This window comes from Ailuropoda melanoleuca, chromosome 4 (genome assembly GCF_002007445.2).
Source record: "Ailuropoda melanoleuca isolate Jingjing chromosome 4, ASM200744v2, whole genome shotgun sequence".
In the NCBI taxonomy this organism is placed as follows: domain Eukaryota; kingdom Metazoa; phylum Chordata; class Mammalia; order Carnivora; family Ursidae; genus Ailuropoda; species Ailuropoda melanoleuca.
The window spans coordinates 52022642-52041006 of record NC_048221.1 but is presented as its reverse complement, the minus strand read 5'-3'; the positions used below and the strand labels follow the sequence as shown (position 1 = coordinate 52041006).

Below are 18365 nucleotides of genomic sequence, written 5' to 3'. Positions count from 1 at the left end.
CTGCACGGATGAGGCGTGGGGCCCGGGGAGGCTGCCTGGCGAGGCTGCAGGGGCCACAGTAGTGCAAACCAGGAGGAAGGGTGCAAGGTTAGAGACAAAGAAAATCAACCACGTGCTGGATGTGGGGGAGGAGTCACAGGGCAAGGGGCAGAAACAGTAACTAATATTGGGTGACAGGATGGCAGCCCTGCCAGAGAAACACCTGCCAGGACTCAGAAGCCAGAACCCCAGAAGCCAGACAAGAAGACCGAGGTGGGGGAGTGAGTCAGCAGCACCACTTTGGTTTCTGGGAATGAGATCTGGGAGAGGCCTGGCCAGGAGGTCCCAGGACGCCTGAGAGAGCAGTGTCAGCTGAGTGGTGGGGATGGAAGCCAGATGACATGGCAGATAAAGCAGCAGCAGGAATTACAGGGGAGTGAGAGTGGGCTCAGCAGGGAGAGGGCCTGACGGGGCTTCCTGTTATCAAGGCAAGATGGTTTTCATTTCTTTCCTTGGGAGCACATGTTCCAGAGGACACAATATGGTGGACAGAATCTTTGGGATGCCATGAGTTTGTCACTGAGATGACCTACCTGAACTTTAATTCGTTTCATACATTCTGGTGACTCCATCTCTTTGTCAGTCATGGTAGAGGGTTTAATCAAATAGCACAGCATCAATTCCTATTGAGAAATGAAGAAAATTTCCACATCCCACACAATAATAATATAAATGTGGGTGCAGGAAATGCAGGTAGTCTCCATTTCCTCCCACTGTGTATTCTTGGAAACTCACAAAGCACATTGGTTTCCTCCTAGGAACGTGACTGGGCCCAAGATCTAGATTAAGGACCTGCCATTTAGTCATTGTTGACATGGCAAGAAAATGCAAATAAAGCAAACATATGGATTATAAACACAGCATTTAAAATATTAAATATATGCTACAAGTTCCATAAAATGGGTATAAAAATACTAGAAACATTCCCTATTTCTAAAAGACAGAGCTACTTTTTATAGGCCACGCATAAGCAACTTAACCTGTACTCATGGCAGTTGCCACCTGGCTTCTAATGGACCCTCTGGCGCCCCCCTCCCACTGTCCCTCCAGCAGCACTGAGGCAGAGTCGGGGAGGGGTCACAATCCGTGTTCAGTTAGCAAACTGTTCAATAACAGAGAACACACAAAGCTTTCATCCTTAGTAGTCCTGGTGTAAGATGAAATTTCCCTCCTATCCTGATGGCAGAACGCAGCGAACACAAGCCAGGCAGTCAGACGACTCTGGGTTTGAACCCCAATTCTGCATATAAGCTGCATGATCTTGGGTTTGTCACTCGCCATCTCTGACTCTGATTCCTCACCCTTAGGGATGAGGATAACAACAGGGTGGTGAGAAAACATGAACACTGCTTAGCCATAAATATTAATATCCTTCCTCTCTCCTCAAGAGATCTGCTAGCTCTGAAAAGAAATTTATCCATGTTTTGACTCCCTTGTGAATGTGTGTGAATTTTGAGCATGTGCTGATGGCACCCCTGGGAAGGAAGGCAAGGCCCACCTACATCAATCACTACAGGAAACTCTGAAGCTCAGTTCTTGGAGCTCAGCACCAGTGGGTGATGGCAGGGAATGTGAGAGGACGTCAGCTTTTAGCTCCGTCTCTGAGAACCTCACTGGAAGTGTGAAGTTCCTACAGATGACTTTTATGATTCCACTACATTTAAGAAAAAAAAAAAAAACCAACTAACCATATAAGTGACACGTGAATGCCTAAGTTGATGTTACCTTGGAGACGTTAACTGAAACTCTGCTCAAGGCAGCCAGTGACCTCCAACTGAAAGGTCTGCGAAGAGAGCCCTCAAAATGGTCATCGACTAATTCGACAATGACGGAGTAACTGGAAGACACATAGAGGGCATCGTGAAAATAAAAGGCATGAAATCAACCTCCTTAAAAAGAATAATGCTTGTTCTACCAAGAACAAAGATACAGAAAATAAAACATACATCGTCTAATCCTAAATGCTCCTGAAACATTATTAGGCAAAGTATTAATGAAAAACACTTACTTTACATTACAAACTTTAGGCTCATCTCAACACTGACTAGGAGAGAACGGAAATATTTCTTCCAAAAAGAAAACCATGAATTCACTCAACTGTTTAGATACTAACACTCACTGATATTAAGATGAACAATTATTGCATAGATTAACTCAATGCGTAACACTACAACACATTTATCATAACCTATTTATTATTTTACATATAGTGCAACAATGTTAGTGTATACGGCACAGATTTAGAGCATCTATTCCTAATAGGTCGAGAGAAACATGATTGTAATAGTTTCTGTGACACTGAAAATTACACTGGAGGTCAGAAATTTCCTCCTGTCGCTTTAAGCCATAAACTTATTTAAAAATCACTCCAAACCTTGCATGGTAAAATGGAGGGCCTTTTCGATACAACACTGCAAAGAAAAAGAAAGAAAATGTATAACCACTTGAAATCATAATCTTATTACTGACATTTTCTCTTCTCCAAAGAGACATAAAAACCTAATTATCTGTATATGGGTAATCTGCAATATGCCCTGTGGTCTATTTTTAAAACCCAAATTGTTTCTTCCCCTGGAACAAAATGCCATTAGTAAAGCAAATCTGTGGCCAGGATCCTAACAATTTTATCTCACCCTCCCCCCATAAATGAAATCCAAATTCAAATACAAGTGATTTTGGTCTTGCCTCTTATCTTACACTCTTCCAGAGGGAGAGTGTGAAATTATGTCAAACATGTGAAGTACACATAATGTGGACCAACACTTTGTTATTAATTTCAAACCAAAGTAATTCAGTGTCTGAGCTACTCCAGCCAGGTATAAGCTGCCTTGAGTCTTGGTGCTGGAGATGAGTAAGGATCATCACTATTTTTAAGAAATTCAGTCGGGTGGGGAAAGCAGTCACATAACCACGCAGGCCATTTGGAGATCAGTCTGCCCTACTAATTCAATCTGTGAAGGTCAAAAGCCAGTGCCCACAAGAGCCTGGGGCAAGGGCTCTGCCGCTCGGACTCTGCAACTGCATAGGGAACCCTTCAGAGGCACAACGTCTGTGGCAGGGAGTGGCTGCTTATCAAACTCTTTCCCTTTCTTTCCAGGCACATGGCTAGATGATGTCTCTTAGTCTCCCAAGCAGACAGGCTGGCCCATAAAACCCCGCCATGTACCGAGTCTGCACTTATTCCTCTTTGAAGATGACCTTGAAAGCCATGTGGTGAAGACCAGAAAGCCACAAGGAAGAAGGCTGGGCTCCTGAAGCACCTTTGGGAGTTGATCTGCTCACCATTCAGAGATACCAGTTTTCAGATTTCACACGAAAAATTAACTTCTGTTGTTAAGCCTCTGAGATTTGGGGTTTATATGTAACTACAGCTGTAAGAATTACCTTTACTAATACACAATTACATCTGTAAGCTTGTGGCTGTCCCCAGTGCAAAATCAATGCAGAAAAGCTTTTTATCCTTTGAAGAACTGATAGAATTTTCCTTTTTGGCCATACCAGTACTGTAGCTCTAGGCTCAGCAAGCTCAGAAAAACCTGATAGCATGAGTAGTACCCTTGTAGGCCCATGGACAATAAAGCACCCCCTCACCTGGACTACATTTTCTAGGGTCATGTTTCCTTTTTATTATACTTCCTATTTAAATTATATTTAAAGGATTTGGCAAGTCAGCTCAAATTCACTGCATAAGGGCACAAATTTAAATAAATACGCCAACATACAATCCTCAACTTTTTGAGATGTGGTGTAGTGGAAGGAAACCACCTACTGGAATGAACTTGAATTCAGGAGTTTTGTTTCCTGCCCGGTTTCTGCCACTCATGGCTGTGTGACTTCAAGCAAGTTACTAACATCCCTGAGCCTCATTTTCCAAAATTACAAAATGAAGAACAAGGGGAAATTGAGATCTTTTCTAGCACTTCAATACCATTATTTATGATCAGGCAAACATCTGTGATGTGCATCTGGAACACTGGAACATTACACAGCTGGAAAGCAGCTTCCAACCACAAGTCGGGTCATTTCAGATGACTGATGATAGCGGTATAGCTCAGAAGTTAAAAGCATGAACATAGAATCAGACCCAAGTTCAAGTCAAGACCACATGAAGATGTCTTGTGTTTCAATCTCCTTATACTGAAATCTGGGGGTAGTAATTGAAGATAGAGGTGTTGGCACAGTGGATGGCATAAGGTGAGGGTCCAGAATGTTACCTAGGATAGTAATCCTAATGATGACAGTGTATTCAGAGTTAAAGATAAAATCGTTTTACAAAATGCCTCTCAAGCAGAAAGATGAAAACTTCTGAAGTCTTAAGAAATCCCAGGTATTCAAAAATAAAGTCTGAAAGAATGGGGTAAAGAAGAGAAAGCTCCTTCTTATAAATGAAAGCCAGACAATGGCATGTGGAAGGAATGACAGAATTAGAAAAGGATTAGGGCAATAATTAATTTGGGCAACTGTCATAATTATTGGAGACACAGATATGCTCAGTCTCATCCTACATATTACTTGTTAATTACAAAAGGAAATATGCAATTTTACAACAGACATCTGAAATGGTCACTTTAGCCAAGTAATCAAACTTAGTATCATCAACAGTGGGACAGCCTGACGTTAAGTACCTCCTGATGGGGCATAATACACACAACACCTATGCACACAAAAGAATGTGCACGAGGGAACAACTACACATATCTAGAATGTGGAATATCCTCTAGGACTCTTCAAAAATTCAGTATCATGAAAAACAAACAAGGTAGAGAAACTGTTACAGATAAAAAAAAGCTAAACAGGCTGTGGTGGGGTGAATGGAGCCCCCAAAAGATACATCCATGTCCCAATCCCTGGAATCATTGAGGATGGCCTCTTTTGGAAAAGGCTCTTAGCAGAGACTGGAGTGATGTAACCATAATGCAAGGGATACCCGGTGCCACTAGCAGCTGAAGAGGCAAGAGATTGATGTCCCCTACCGCCCAGCAGACTTCCGGCCTCCAGAGCTGTGAAGAGCGGTGAGAGAATGAATTTCTGTTGTTTTAAACCCTCCAGTTTGTGGTAATTTCTTATGGCAGCCCTAGCAAAATAAAAGAGAAACATACAACACCAGATAGGATACATGCATTGTGACTAGAGCCTGTATTAAAACAACAACAACAAAATCCCCATAGCTGCAGAAGACATTGTGGGGACAAGAGGGAAATTTCAATTTTCTGGTATTTTGACGATACTGAAAGTTCTGACTTCTCTCAGGTATGGCATGGTATTATAGTTATGGAGGAGAATGTCTCTATTTTTATGAGTTGCATGCAGCAATACTATGCATTGTGTGTGCAGATGTGGAAAATCTTAACAAAAATATTTAAAAAGTTTGACTAGAAAAATAAGCCAAGAGAGTGGTTTAGGAAAGAACCAAGACGTGGGAAGAAGGCACAGCTCTTTACGATGAGTACAGGGGAGCTGTTTCGATGCCTCTCCCTGGAGGCAGAACCAGTTACCAGCCTCTGAGCTGGGCGCCGTGAATAGGGAGGGCTCCTTCGGGCTCTGGGAACCCTGTACTCCGCTGGCTTCTAATGGCTCCCATCACTCCACTTGTCTTGCGACTTCTAATTCGCAGGCTGCTGTGAAATTACATGACCAAACTGAGTCAATGCAAATCCAAAACTGGAGTGTGTGGGAAGGCGGCTTAGGAGTAACTGGATCTTAGGTCACATCAACCAGTAGCAGCACATGTCAGAAAAAAATATACACCTAGAGTTGGTTTTCAGCTTTCTGGCTGGTGACAGCAGTTTGGTGTGGTGGAAGTACACAGACCTTGGACCCAGACAGAGCAAACCTCCATATTTACTTGCTGTGGGACCCTCGACAACTTCCCTGACCTTTCTAAACCATAATTTCCTCAGCGTCTTATAAAAGGAGGCGAATGCCGTATGTCTCACAGGAGTATTAAGACCAAATAAGATGAGGGAAGAAAAGCACCAAGGCAAGGCGCCAGGTCACAGTAAGAGCCAGAGGCTGGGGGAGCTTTTGGGTGGGGAATGTAAGGAAAGGCTCCCACTTGGTTTCTAATCTGGTTTTCACCAGTGGGTGATCAAGGTCAAGTAGTTCGGCAGTTGCACTCAATTTGAGATCCATATCATTGCAGTTGCACTCAATTTGAGATCCATATCATTTTTTCCGAGTACTGCTCCTGGAATGAAAAGTGATTCATAAGATTTATTCAAGGGAAGAGTTTCCCTGATAAGATGTGAATTTCATAATGGCCCTTTGTCATGGGTCATTACCTCTATAAGCAGAAACAATGGTTAAGAGGGGATGCCCTGGGCTTAACCTGTGTTGACAGTTCTAGGGTATGTGTGATTAGATCACCGACCCTCAAAATTAAAATAATATTATTGTTAAAAAGCAGCAAGCACCAAGCAGCTGTGCCCAGAGAAGAGGAAAAGTTTAGGAAGCTGATCCTCTTTTTTTTTTTTTTTTTTAAAGATTTTATTTTTAAGTAATCTCTGCACCCACCATGGGGTTTCAACTTACAACCCTGAGATCAAGAGTTGCATGCTCCACAGACTAAGCCAGCCAGGCGCCCCAGGAAGCTGTTCCTCTTATCCCAGGCTAGCACTGCTTGTGAACCCCTGCTAAAGCAGGAAATATGAAGACACCCCTCATGTTGCTGCTGGGCCAGAGACCTAATCTCACATTAATTATACAAGCAGCTAGAAGTACATGATACGACCCAGCTGTGGCAAAGACCTCCAGAGAGTTGGGAAAGAACAGTTGTTTTATTTCTTAAAAAAAACAAAACAAAACAAAACAAAACAACCTGTCTGTCCTTTCAACCATCCCTATAAGGAGGTTTATCTTAAAGAAGACTCTTCATCCACAAATGTGGCTTAGCACTGAAAATACATGAGATGAGGTATGCTTAGAAGGCACTCAACAAAGGCCCCTTTCCCCTGCAATTTTTAATTCATTTTTTGTAAAGAAGACGGTGTTATCCATGTTATATGACGAGCAAAAGGATACTCAGAGAGATGAAGTAACTTGCCTGAGGTCACCCAGCAAAGAGGTAGAGCTGGCTGGGAACCCAAAGAGCTCTCTTCACTAGCTCCACGCCACCTCTGAAAGTATCCCTGCAGCCTTGCTGACTGGAAAATTCTTTTTTTTTTTTTTTTAAAGATTTTATTTATTTATTCAACAGAGATAGAGACAGCCAATGAGAGAGGGAACACAGGCAGGGGGAGTGGGAGAGGAAGAAGCAGGCTCATAGCAGAGGAGCCTGATGTGGGGGCTCGATCCCACAACGCCGGGATCACGCCCTGAGCCGAAGGCAGACGCCCAACCGCTGTGCCACCCAGGCGCCCCTGACTGGAAAATTCTAACTCAAGTTTCACCCATACAACGAGAAAGCTGAAGACCTGCCAACCGTTTGCACCAAACGGCTATTCTTACAGGAGTATGAAAAGAAGAACAGGGTGGGAAGCCAATGAAGGAAAATGAAACAGGCACATAACTTACTTAAACATTGTGAACTGTGGCCAACACAATTATGTGGAAACCTAGCAAACTAATCTCAAGCTAATCCTGATTGTTTGTGTGCTAACCCTGAGTTAGCATACCTGTCCCTGAAATGCAGGCATGGAAAAAACAAAAGAAACCATTTATCTCAGAGGGATAGGAAATCCTTAACCTTTATTTTGGACTGCTGACACCCTTCCCATTTGAGAATTTAATGAAGGTGTGGACTCCTGACCCAGAGAAACACACCAATCTACAAACACAGTATTTTATGCTGGGGTCTCCTGAAGACTCTCCTATGATTTCAGGTTAAGCACAATCTTAGAGCAAAGATTTAAAAGATTGAATTGGCTTTGTGTATTAAAAAAAAGGCTCAAAACACATGAAACAAGCATATGACACAGTTCACAAGACCTCAAGGGCCATGACTTCTCAAATATCTTGACATTTTTGTTTGAGCCTCACAATTCTGAAAACATCCAGGAAGCACCCTCACTTAGCAGATGTGGACAATGAGTCTGAGGGACTTAGCAGTGACATGGAGTGCTGAGAGGGACCCCAGGATCTACGTCCACTCATCCGGGCCTGTGGCTTTGAGAGCTGCTTACATGACAATTCCAAATTTATATCTGAAGGCTCTCCTGTGCTCTAGAATCATCTCTCTTCATAATATCTCCACTGGACTTACTTAATATGTCCAAAATACAGGTATGCAGGTGTTATCCCTGATTCCTCTTAAATGAAATTTCAACATCCATTCTGTCTTCAGAGCTAGTTGGGCTCAGCTTTCCTAACTAAGTCTGTCTGCTTCATTTTTGTCCCTGGCCCACCCTGCAGTCTATTAGTAACAGAGCAGACAGAGGGTCCTGTTCGTTTTAAGTCACTTCTTTGTTCAAAATCTCCCAAGACTTCCAATCACCAGAACAACAAGCAGGCCCTACATGCTCTGCATCAGGCTGACTTGCAGACATCACCTCATGTCACTCTCCCCCTGGGATCTCCAAGTTCTAAACACACTATCTTAATGCTGTTCCTGAGACTTCCCTGCCTCAGAGTCTTTGTACTTGCTGTTCACTTTGTGCCTACTTTGTTCTTCACTCTTCCCTGGGATCTCTAAGTTCTAGACATCCTGTCTTTATGTTGTTCCTGAGACTGACTGAGTTCATCCCTGCCTCAGGGCCTTTGCGTTTGCTGTTCACTTTGTGCCTACCATGTTCTTCCCCAGATTCCCAAGTGACCTGTTCCCTCGCTGTGGTCACATTTTTGTTTGTGGTCACATCTTTTCAGAATCTTTTCCTAACTAACTTTCTTTACTCCCTATCCCTTTTTCCTGTTTTTTCTTAGTATTTAATAGTCCCTGAAATTACATTATATATTTACTTATTTGCTGATTCATCTCCCCAGCCAGAAACACAAGCAGCTCCATCAAGGCAGCTTTGTGTTTGTGTCATTCACCTCTGTATTCCTGGCACCTAAGATGACCTGGCCCACAGGAGTCTCTCAGTAATTCTCTGTTGAATGAAGTGCCCATCTGGTCCAGAATCCTTACTTATTAAGATAAGAACAGGCAGTTTCTAAGAGCCTGGGCTCCAGAATTCAAAGTCCAGCTCTGTTAAGTTGCTGGCTCTGGAAACTATTAGGGGCAAATGACCCATTCTCTCACAATTGCAATCTCCCCATCAGAAAAAGATTAGAATAATAAGAGTATCCATTGTATAGAATTGCTTTAGGAATTAAATGAGATAATGAATTTTAAAATGCTTGACACATAGTAAGTGCTCAACAAAGGATGGCTGGGATTATTACAATTGTATGATTATTCTCATTTGCCAGATGAGGCAATTGAGGCGTAGAGGGTAAGGGACTGCCCTATATCACACAATCACATGGCTAATGAGAGGAGGGGAGTGGGGGCTGTAAACTCTTTTCTCAGATTACAAAGGAGAGGAGAGGAAAATTTGAATACCTGGGGCTATAGGCTTCTATCTCCAGGCTTTCCCCTTAGACTTCCTTTTCACTCCTGGACAAACCCTCCACCCCAACCCAAATAATCTAAGCCAAAATGAAGACATTATCTTAGAAAAAAATCAGCAACAGCACACATTACCAATTCAGTTTTCACCCTGGGATCTGCTGCAAACGCTGGTGTGAGAACCAGCATTCTACCGAGTCAAGAATTACTTACGTAAATCTGTTCCATACTTAAGTCCCACTTTGGGCACCCAGCCCTTGCTCCGGAAGTAATGGTATGCCATGTACGTAGTCCTGAATGTGGGCTGAACTACAGTGAAAGCTTTCCAGAGCTTCATGACTGTTAAAGGCTCCTAATGTTGGTGAAAGGAAAAAAGGGCATTATTATGTATGTATTCGCTCATCATTCAGCCAGTGAACTGACATCTATACCAGGTGTGGAGCTGAAGGAGTAAACACACACAGCGCCCGTGACAGAGGGACTTAACAGAGGATCTAGGCCTGTACTGTCCAGTGTGGTAGCACCAGACATGGGCCAGAAGGGAGATGTGCCTCAAGTAGAAAATACACACTGAATTTCAAAAGACTTGATAAGAAAACAAGACTGGTATGTTAAGTTAAAGAAACTCTGTAAATAATATGACTTTTTGTCTTTTAAACCCTTTCACCTGGCTATCAGAAAATTTAAAATGATGCACGTGGCTCCTGTCTGAGGCTTATATTCACTTCTATTAGAAAGTGCTGCTCTGGGAAAGGCTGCCCTGCAACAGCAACGTCTGAGATGAGGAGGAAGTAGCCAAGTGGAAGGGAACGGTGTGGGGCGGGGGGAACCTAGGGCTGCACAAGAACATTCCGGGCACAGGAACAAGCATGTGCCGGGTGCTCGAGTGTGACAAGTCCGCCAGAGCCGGAAGGCAGCATGTTCCAAACACTTCACAGACCCAAGCGAGTAGCTACTGTGTCAGGCCACATTCAGAAAAACCAAAACATAACTTTGTGAAAGCTTAAAAAAAAGGATGCCCCATTTAGTCTTTGAAACTAGAGAATTTATCTCACGGCACAAATGAATTCTCCAACTGCTTCAAAGAGAATTTTGTTTCTAAAGGAGGATATGAAGAGATGGAGAATGGCTTGGTTCAGAGAACGTTCAATTCTCTGGTTGGTTGAGGGCTCAGTCAATGAGACTTCCTCAGTTTGTCTCAGCCTGAGATTTTAAATCCATAAATATGAGCTAGAGTTTTTTTCTTCCTTTCTTCTTCTTCTTTTTAAAAAATTGTTCCTAAGGTAGAAACTCCATACATGTGTGGCCTTTAAATCCCAAAGCAAGGAAACACTCAGCCCCCCTGTAATAAGCAACAGTTTTGTAGGGAAGGCTGAACTTCCAACATGGAGAGCTCATCATGTTCCAGAGGCTGAGGATTCTACATAGCAGTGGAATATTCTCGTGAATTTCAGCTAAGGCCCAGGAGAGGAGGCAAGGTGGGCTAAGAATGGCCACCATTTGGGAGAATGAGTCACCCATCAGCCAACAGCTATTTTCAAACCAATGGAATACTCTTGAAAAGAATTTATATAATTAGAATTCGATGAATGATAAAATTATGTACTCCCAAGAACAGAACAAAATATGCTTTCTCTGTTCTATTTATTGTTCTGCTTACCTTTCTCTTTTTAATTCATTTGAATTATTTTAAATAGGTATTATATTCACATGGTCCAAATTCACAAAGCATAAAAACGTACAGTGAAGTCTCCCTTTCTACGTGTGTGCCCAGCCCCCCAAGGCCTCTACCAGAAGGTAAGCAATGGTATCAGCTTCTCGTGGGCCTTTCTTCTAAGGGAGGCAAGCTACAGTACAGAATCACAGGCTTTGGAGAAATCTTCACATAGCTTCAAGTATTAATTCTAACCAGACTAGCCGTGTGACCTCTGGTGAGTTAACCTACTTCCTCTGAACGTGTTACCTTATCTGTAGAATTCTTACCAGGCAGAGGCAAGGATTGGAAGTACCACCTGTAAGGTACCCAACATACAGCCTTTAACGAAGTAGGCACTGAACACTGGCAGTTTTAATTTTTAGTACTGTTTGGACACCTATTTCCTGATCATTATCTAAGATATTGCTCTTCTCCTAGTCTCTGGAAATGAAATTCAATCTGAAAGAGTCAAAGCTGGCTTCTGCCTTAATAATCCCAATTCAGGGGGTGCCTGGGTTGCTGAGTTGGTGAAGCATGTCACTCTTGATTTTGGCTCAGGTCATGATCTCAGGGTGGTGAGATCAAACCCCACATCAGGCTCCACACTCAGCATGGAGTCTGCTTGGGATTCTCTCTCTCCTTTCCCTCTCCCCTACCACCCCCGCCCCCGGCTCGCGCGTGCTCTCAAATAAATAAATACATACTTACATACAATTTTACCTCCCCTCCAAAAAAAAAGTAAGAAAAAAATCCCAATTCAGGGCCCAAAGCCTAAACTTAGAGAAAAAATTCAATTCCAATTTTGTTCAGTGAAAGCAGGTGCATTTGTATTACAGCAATACGAAAATTACTACAGCCTACTTTTAACACAAGGAAAATTGTAAGTGGATTTTATTTAAATATAACATCTTACCTTCTCATAGTAAATACTCAGACATCCCAGAGCATAGGCCAGGAAAAACGCCTAAGAACAGAGCAAGCAGGAAATGTTCATTAGAAACTGTCCCACATTCTTGAGAAATTATTTTACAGATTGATTTCTCTTTGCCTTAAGTACAAATTAATGTCCTTAAATCATCTTCAAAATGGTCACATATTTTTAATATAAATGGTTCATGCAAATTTCAAGGATTAAAAAAAATCTAAGAAAATATGAGTCATAAATTGATTAAAAATTAGTAAAAAACAACCATTTGTATATTTTCCATGTATTTTTTCCTTTAAAAAAACCACATAGCTAAACTGAAAAATGATGTAAATAGCTGTAATAATAGAAACCTTTCCTCATCAGATTTTCCTCTGTAAAATTAAATAACCATATTAAACTGAGAAAAAAAAATTTACAGAAAGAAATATATAGAAATTTGTGAAAAGTGGGCAGTGTAGATTTGGCTTGCATAACAAAACATGAGTTTCTCAGTCACCCTTGCTGTAATGTGATTTCCTATTAAGTAATCCCTATCTTTCCATGAACTTCAATTGTACAGTAACATGTTTTACTTGGATGGGGAGGCAGGAGGAAAAGCAAAGAAACTCAGCTGTAGTTGAGTAAAATCACACTTACATGGAAATAAAAATAGCCTTTAAAAAAAAAAGATTTTATTTATTTATTTGACAGAGAGAGAGAGAGACAAGGTACAAGCAGGGGGAGCGGCAGGCAGAGGGAAGAGGCTCCTTAGCAGGGAGCCTGATGCAGGGCTTGATGCCAGGACCCTGGGGCCACAACCTGAGCCAAAGGCAGATGCTTAACTGATGGACCCACCCAAGAGCCCCAACAGCTTTTTTTTAAGTTTACTTATTTATTTATTTTAGTAATCTCTACACTCAACACGGGGTTCCATCTCTCAACCCCGAAAACAAGAGTCACATACTTTACACCAACTAAGCCAGCCAGGCGCCCCAATTGCTTTCTGATAAAAAGACAACGCCAAACACTGCTACCACCAAACAGGCCCTGCTTTTCACTCTACTTGTAGAGGGGGTAGGATCTACGTTTACACCTGAACAGACTTATATGCAAGATTGGTATGCCACAGTGACTAAACGGTCGCTATCAGTAAAACCGGGGTACTTTCTTTAGAAATAGGAGGACGGAAGATTATAACCAAACGAAAACCATTCTGCTGCTGCCGTCACGTGGCACAGATGAGGCCCCTCTTATGTAGTGTGGCAACAGAGATGCGGTCCCCCACCCCGAGCCTGCATATTTCCATTCAACAGCATGGTGCCGAGGACCAGCGCTTACATACCTTGCTTCCTCACTGCCCCAGCACACAGGAACAAACCAGAAGAGGATTTAAGAAAGCATAGGCTATGGAAGTGTAGGGGGTTTCAAGAAGCGACGAGGTTCGTTGCGGAAACACCTGTGATCCCCAGGAATTGCCTGAATCCACCCACTGTCATTTTCTCCTGGCTAACTGATGGCAAGTCTCTTTACAGCAGTGGTTCTCAAAAGTGTGGTCTGGGAATCCTGGAGTCCTGGAGACCCTCTCCTTTCAGGAGGTCTCCAGGTCAAAACTACTTCATGATAGTAACACATTATTTGTGTTGTTCCTGCTCATTCTCTCCAGAAGCTCCAACACATGTGGTATCACAACAGACTGAATACAGAAGCAGATGTGGGCATCCAGCTGACTTCTATAAAGCCAGACCTTAAGGTGACTGGCATAAGTGAAAAACCGCCATTCTTCTCACTGAATTTGTTCTGTTTTGAAAGAATATAGTTATTTTTCATAACGTTTTATTTATGTTAACGTATAATGGATTTATCATTATCTTAAAATGAATTAAAGAGCAAATATTTAAATTTTTGTTTTAATTTACAATTTGGTAAACAGCGACAGATATAATCCACATAAAGATGTTCTTGGGGTCTTCGAGAATTTTTAAAATAGTAAAGTGGCTTGAGAACTACCACTTTAGTTTCACTCACATCTAAACCCAGAGCTTCTCTGAAGATGCAGGTGACCCCACTTCTCTGGGTCCCAGACACCTCTCCCTGCCGGAACTTCTCAAAGGCCTTTTTGCTCCGTGCATTCTCCACAGCAGCCATCTTTTTCCCATGTGAAGCTCACGCGGCTCCCATGACTAAAACCCTCCAGATGGCTTTATGGCACTTTGCTTCCCTGCCTCCAGTCCCTGTGAGATCTGACCACACTCTTTCTGGCCATGTTGGCTCCATGTCTGTCCCTGGACACACTAAGTGCGTTCCCGCTTTCAGCTTTGTAAGTGCTACTCCAGTATCTGGCACATTCTGCCCCAGACTCAAACGTCACTTCTTGGAGAGGTCTTCCCCTCCACCCTCGTTAAGCAACCCCCATCCTGATGATCTTCAGAACACTTTTGTCTGAAAACATCTTTCTTACATGCGTCTCTCCAACTCGAATGTAAACTCTGTGAGAGCAGAAACTCTGCCTGCTGTTCCCCTGGCCTGGAATGGGGTCTAGCACATGGCGTTTGCTCAGCGCTTGTGCTGAGAATCGACCCTGAGTTTAGGACAAAGCCAAAGTCACCAAGAGCAGGTCTCTGCAGGCCTGGCTCTCCAGCTCCTTTCTCCTCACATGGATGCTATATGCCTCACGGTCCCTCTCGGCTACTGGTGACAGACTTCCCAGGTGTCCTACAATCTTACTTTGACCTTTTGTCTTCCTGTGGCACACTACTAACACAAAGCACCAGTGTTTCTCAGATGCACACAGATGGTGGCCAGAAGGTGCCATGGAGGAGATGAACTTGGGTCCTCAAAGTGCTTCCCCTTTAGACTTCTCCCAGCCGTCACTTCTTGGTTGAGAATGGGGCGACAGGAGGATGAACTCTGGGATGTGGCAGAGCTGGGCTGAAATCTTCATTAACAGCTAGGCCCTTGGAAGTGTCACTTAAGCTCTCCTACCTCATCTACAAAACAGGGATGAAAAGGCCTCATTAAAGATTTAATGAGATTAAGTCTCATAAAAAATTTAAAGGCTATGCAAAGTACCTAACTGCTCAATACATTTTAGTTTCCTCTCCTTTTAAAAAACCATTTAGATACTGTAGCCTGGAAAAGTTCAAGCAACAGACTCCTGCTTGTTGTCTCTCAGAATTTAAGTTCTTCAGAAACTTTCCATTATCAGTAAACAAATGTTTCTCTAAGAACTGATGAAACCAATGCCTCATTAATATTTACTGGCCTAAAATAAATGGCTTTTATGAATGTACACAAACTGCTCACAAGCACTTATTACAGATGGAGTGGATCTTAATTCAACCGAGCTGGCTTTACTTAGAATTAAATCATCAGAAGACTGGGGAAGTCTGGGGAGGTAGGTGATTATGTCCCTTGAGATCTCATTACTAAGTTTTTACTATAAAAGCAAAGTGGAGGGAAGAGTTTAATGACGGTTTTAATGTCATCACTAAATCTAGTTAGGTCCCAAAGCATTCTAATGGAAAAACAGTTCTCAGTAACAGATCTCTAAGAGACAGATCTTTAAGTCAGCTGTGGTATTATCATTCCCAAGCCCCAGAGAGAACGGCTCTGAGTCACCACAGAAGGGCTGCCCGTGCTCCTGACGGACATTTATGGAAACACATTATAAACTGTACAAGTGGTGTACCATACACGGGTGATTCATTCAGAGGAAATCTGCCAAAACAGCCCTGAGAGGCAGAGCTAGGTTTAATTACACACTCTCTGAAAACTGCGACACCTCTCTGGAATGTCCTCAGGAACCGAGGAGCTTCCAAGAATGCAGAGCAACCTTTACTCTTGTCTTTCTTCAGGGAGTGTCTGGGAGAGAGAAGCAGACAGCGACACCTGACACCTTTTTTTGTCGGTAAAAAGCACTCATGGAACACAACTGGTCACCTACTGAACAGTGAGGCTGACACCTAATGCTCTCTGCCTATGGCTGCCGCCTCCCAGAGCTGAGATACTGGCCGGCTCCTCCTGGCCTCAGCCCTCCAGCCCTCCAGCCCACCCTCCTACTGACGCCAGTTGCAGTACCTGCCCTTCCCTGACATAGCCGCCCGCGGTGCGCCAGTGCCGCCAGGTAGATACTTGTAGATGTGCCCTCCACGATCTAGCCCTCCTGTGTTGCCATGCAGGGCTGAGCTGCAGGAAAGAGCCTATGTTGTCCAGTGTCCAACTGGCAATCCCCTATTTATCTTTTAACATCCACAGATACAACCGACTCTGTGAAGTCTTCCCAGCTAGCTCACGTCCCTTTGGACCCCACCAGTTTCTGTGCAAATTCCACAGGTTGTATGCATCCATTTAACAAATAATTATTAAGCACCTAATAGATGTCAGACACTGGGTACAAGGATACTAGAGGTGCAACACTGGCACGATCCACAGACCACATGGAATGTAATTATTTCTGGGCTATCTAGACCAGAGCCATATTCTGTTTATTTCTGTATTGTTAGTACTTAGCCCAGTGCCTGGCACAGAGTAAGAACTCAGTGAACATTTTTGCAAAATATTGATTACAAAAGAAAAGGTTCCAACTAACTACTTAATAGCTTCTACAAGTAATTTAATAATGATGATAACAAAAAGAACAGGCACTAACACTTACTGTTTCCTATGCATCAGGCACTGTGCTGAGCCCATTACATGGGATAGTTAATTCCCAGAACATCTTATGAACAAGGTGTTGTGTAACCCTCACTATACAGAGAAGAAATTAAGGCCAGAGAGCTCAAGCACCTAGAGAAGGGGTATCTACAGTGTTGTCCAGCAGCACTTCCTATGATGACGATGGTCTACACCTGTGCTGTCCAATACGGTCACCACTATCCACCTGCGGCTGCTGAGTGTTTGAAATTTAGCTGGTACAACTGAGAAACAGAATCCTGAATTTTGCTCAATTTTAGTTAGTTTAAATTAAATAGTCACACGTGGCTACTGGCTGCTGTCTTTGACAACAGACTCAGCTATCTCATTTGTAAAACTAGGAGATGTAGTAAATAATTCCAAACATCCTTTCCTGGTCCCACAGTCTGTTCTTTGTACGTTTGGCCTCACTGCAAGGAAGGAAGTACAGACAAGGAAATCCAGAGAACACGGAGACACAACTACTACTCTGTGGACTCGCCCATGAAGTCACCAATGTGGCTGCACTCAACAGGCACTTCCTGAGACCCACACCTACACCAGGAACCGTGCTAGATACTGCAGGGGCTATCCACAACAAGCAGGAGCGTTCCTGGACAGGAGGCACACGACACTGAGGAAGGAGCGCGATTCTCCAGGGAAGAAAGGACATTTCTGTGTACAGTTGTACAGTATAAACAGAAGCAAAGAAGGAGGGACTGAAAGCATGAACACAGGATACAGGAACTCTAAATCAGAGGGAAAATTTATGATGCAGTTTTTAGAAAGTCACTTTTAGCTAACTTTTAGGAATGTAGCTATTATATTAAAAGAACATGTATTAGTAATTCTGCAGAAGGAAATACCTAGAATCCATTTATGTAATTAGCAGCCATGACATGACTTGAAGCACGCATCATAGCTTACTAAAAGCTGGTGAAACTTCACGAATGTACTAAAAACCACGAACTGTATACTTTAAATGGGTGAATAGTATGGTATATAAACTGTATCTCATGATATAGGAAGGCCCCCTGAAATCTTAGGCTTTGATGAAATGAAGGCTAAGGAGTGAAATTTAGGCAGGCCTACTTTGGAAGCTGCCTATGGTCATTTCAATACCGATTTGTAATGTTCAGTTACTGCATACTCAGTTACTGAATCACATACAGAACTGCACTTACACGTGGACCGCACTACAGGTTGCCCGGGCCCTGAGAGCAAGAGCTGAAAAGGTAACATGCAGGAAACATACCTCTTCTAGGCTAAGTTGCAAATACTCCAAGATCCTATATGGATTTCTCCTGCATACTAATCTCTTTTTTGGTGCCAACTGAAAAGAAATAAAATACATACAGGAGAAATGGAAACACTACATATTACATAGAGCAGATTGCATTTTAAAACATTTTTCTTACAAATTTCACAAATTCACATTTATTGGATTAATACTGTTAAAAATACATTTTTTTATTATTAGGTGGAAAAAGAAGTTTTAGGTTTTTACTATTAACATTTTGATTTATTTCCTTTCTATGTTCCCCATGAATTTTTCCCACAGTTGTGAT

At 42.6% G+C, this 18365-nt stretch overlaps 1 protein-coding gene across 8 annotated transcripts in view; it reads right to left on the bottom strand.

Annotated features, from left to right (window-relative positions):
* The window catches only part of TSEN2 (tRNA splicing endonuclease subunit 2), a 42705-nt gene that overhangs the window by 3740 nt on the left and 20600 nt on the right, over positions 1-18365 (bottom strand). For all 8 annotated transcript variants that reach the window (XM_002921265.4, XM_011227522.3, XM_034658796.1 and 5 more), the window contains 6 exons: positions 18053-18130; positions 12133-12183; positions 9737-9875; positions 2414-2450; positions 1765-1876; positions 573-662 (listed from right to left, as the gene is read on the bottom strand). In XM_002921265.4, the coding sequence (XP_002921311.1) occupies positions 573-662; positions 1765-1876; positions 2414-2450; positions 9737-9875; positions 12133-12183; positions 18053-18130 (507 nt within the window). The remainder of the gene's footprint in view (positions 1-572; positions 663-1764; positions 1877-2413; positions 2451-9736; positions 9876-12132; positions 12184-18052; positions 18131-18365) is intronic.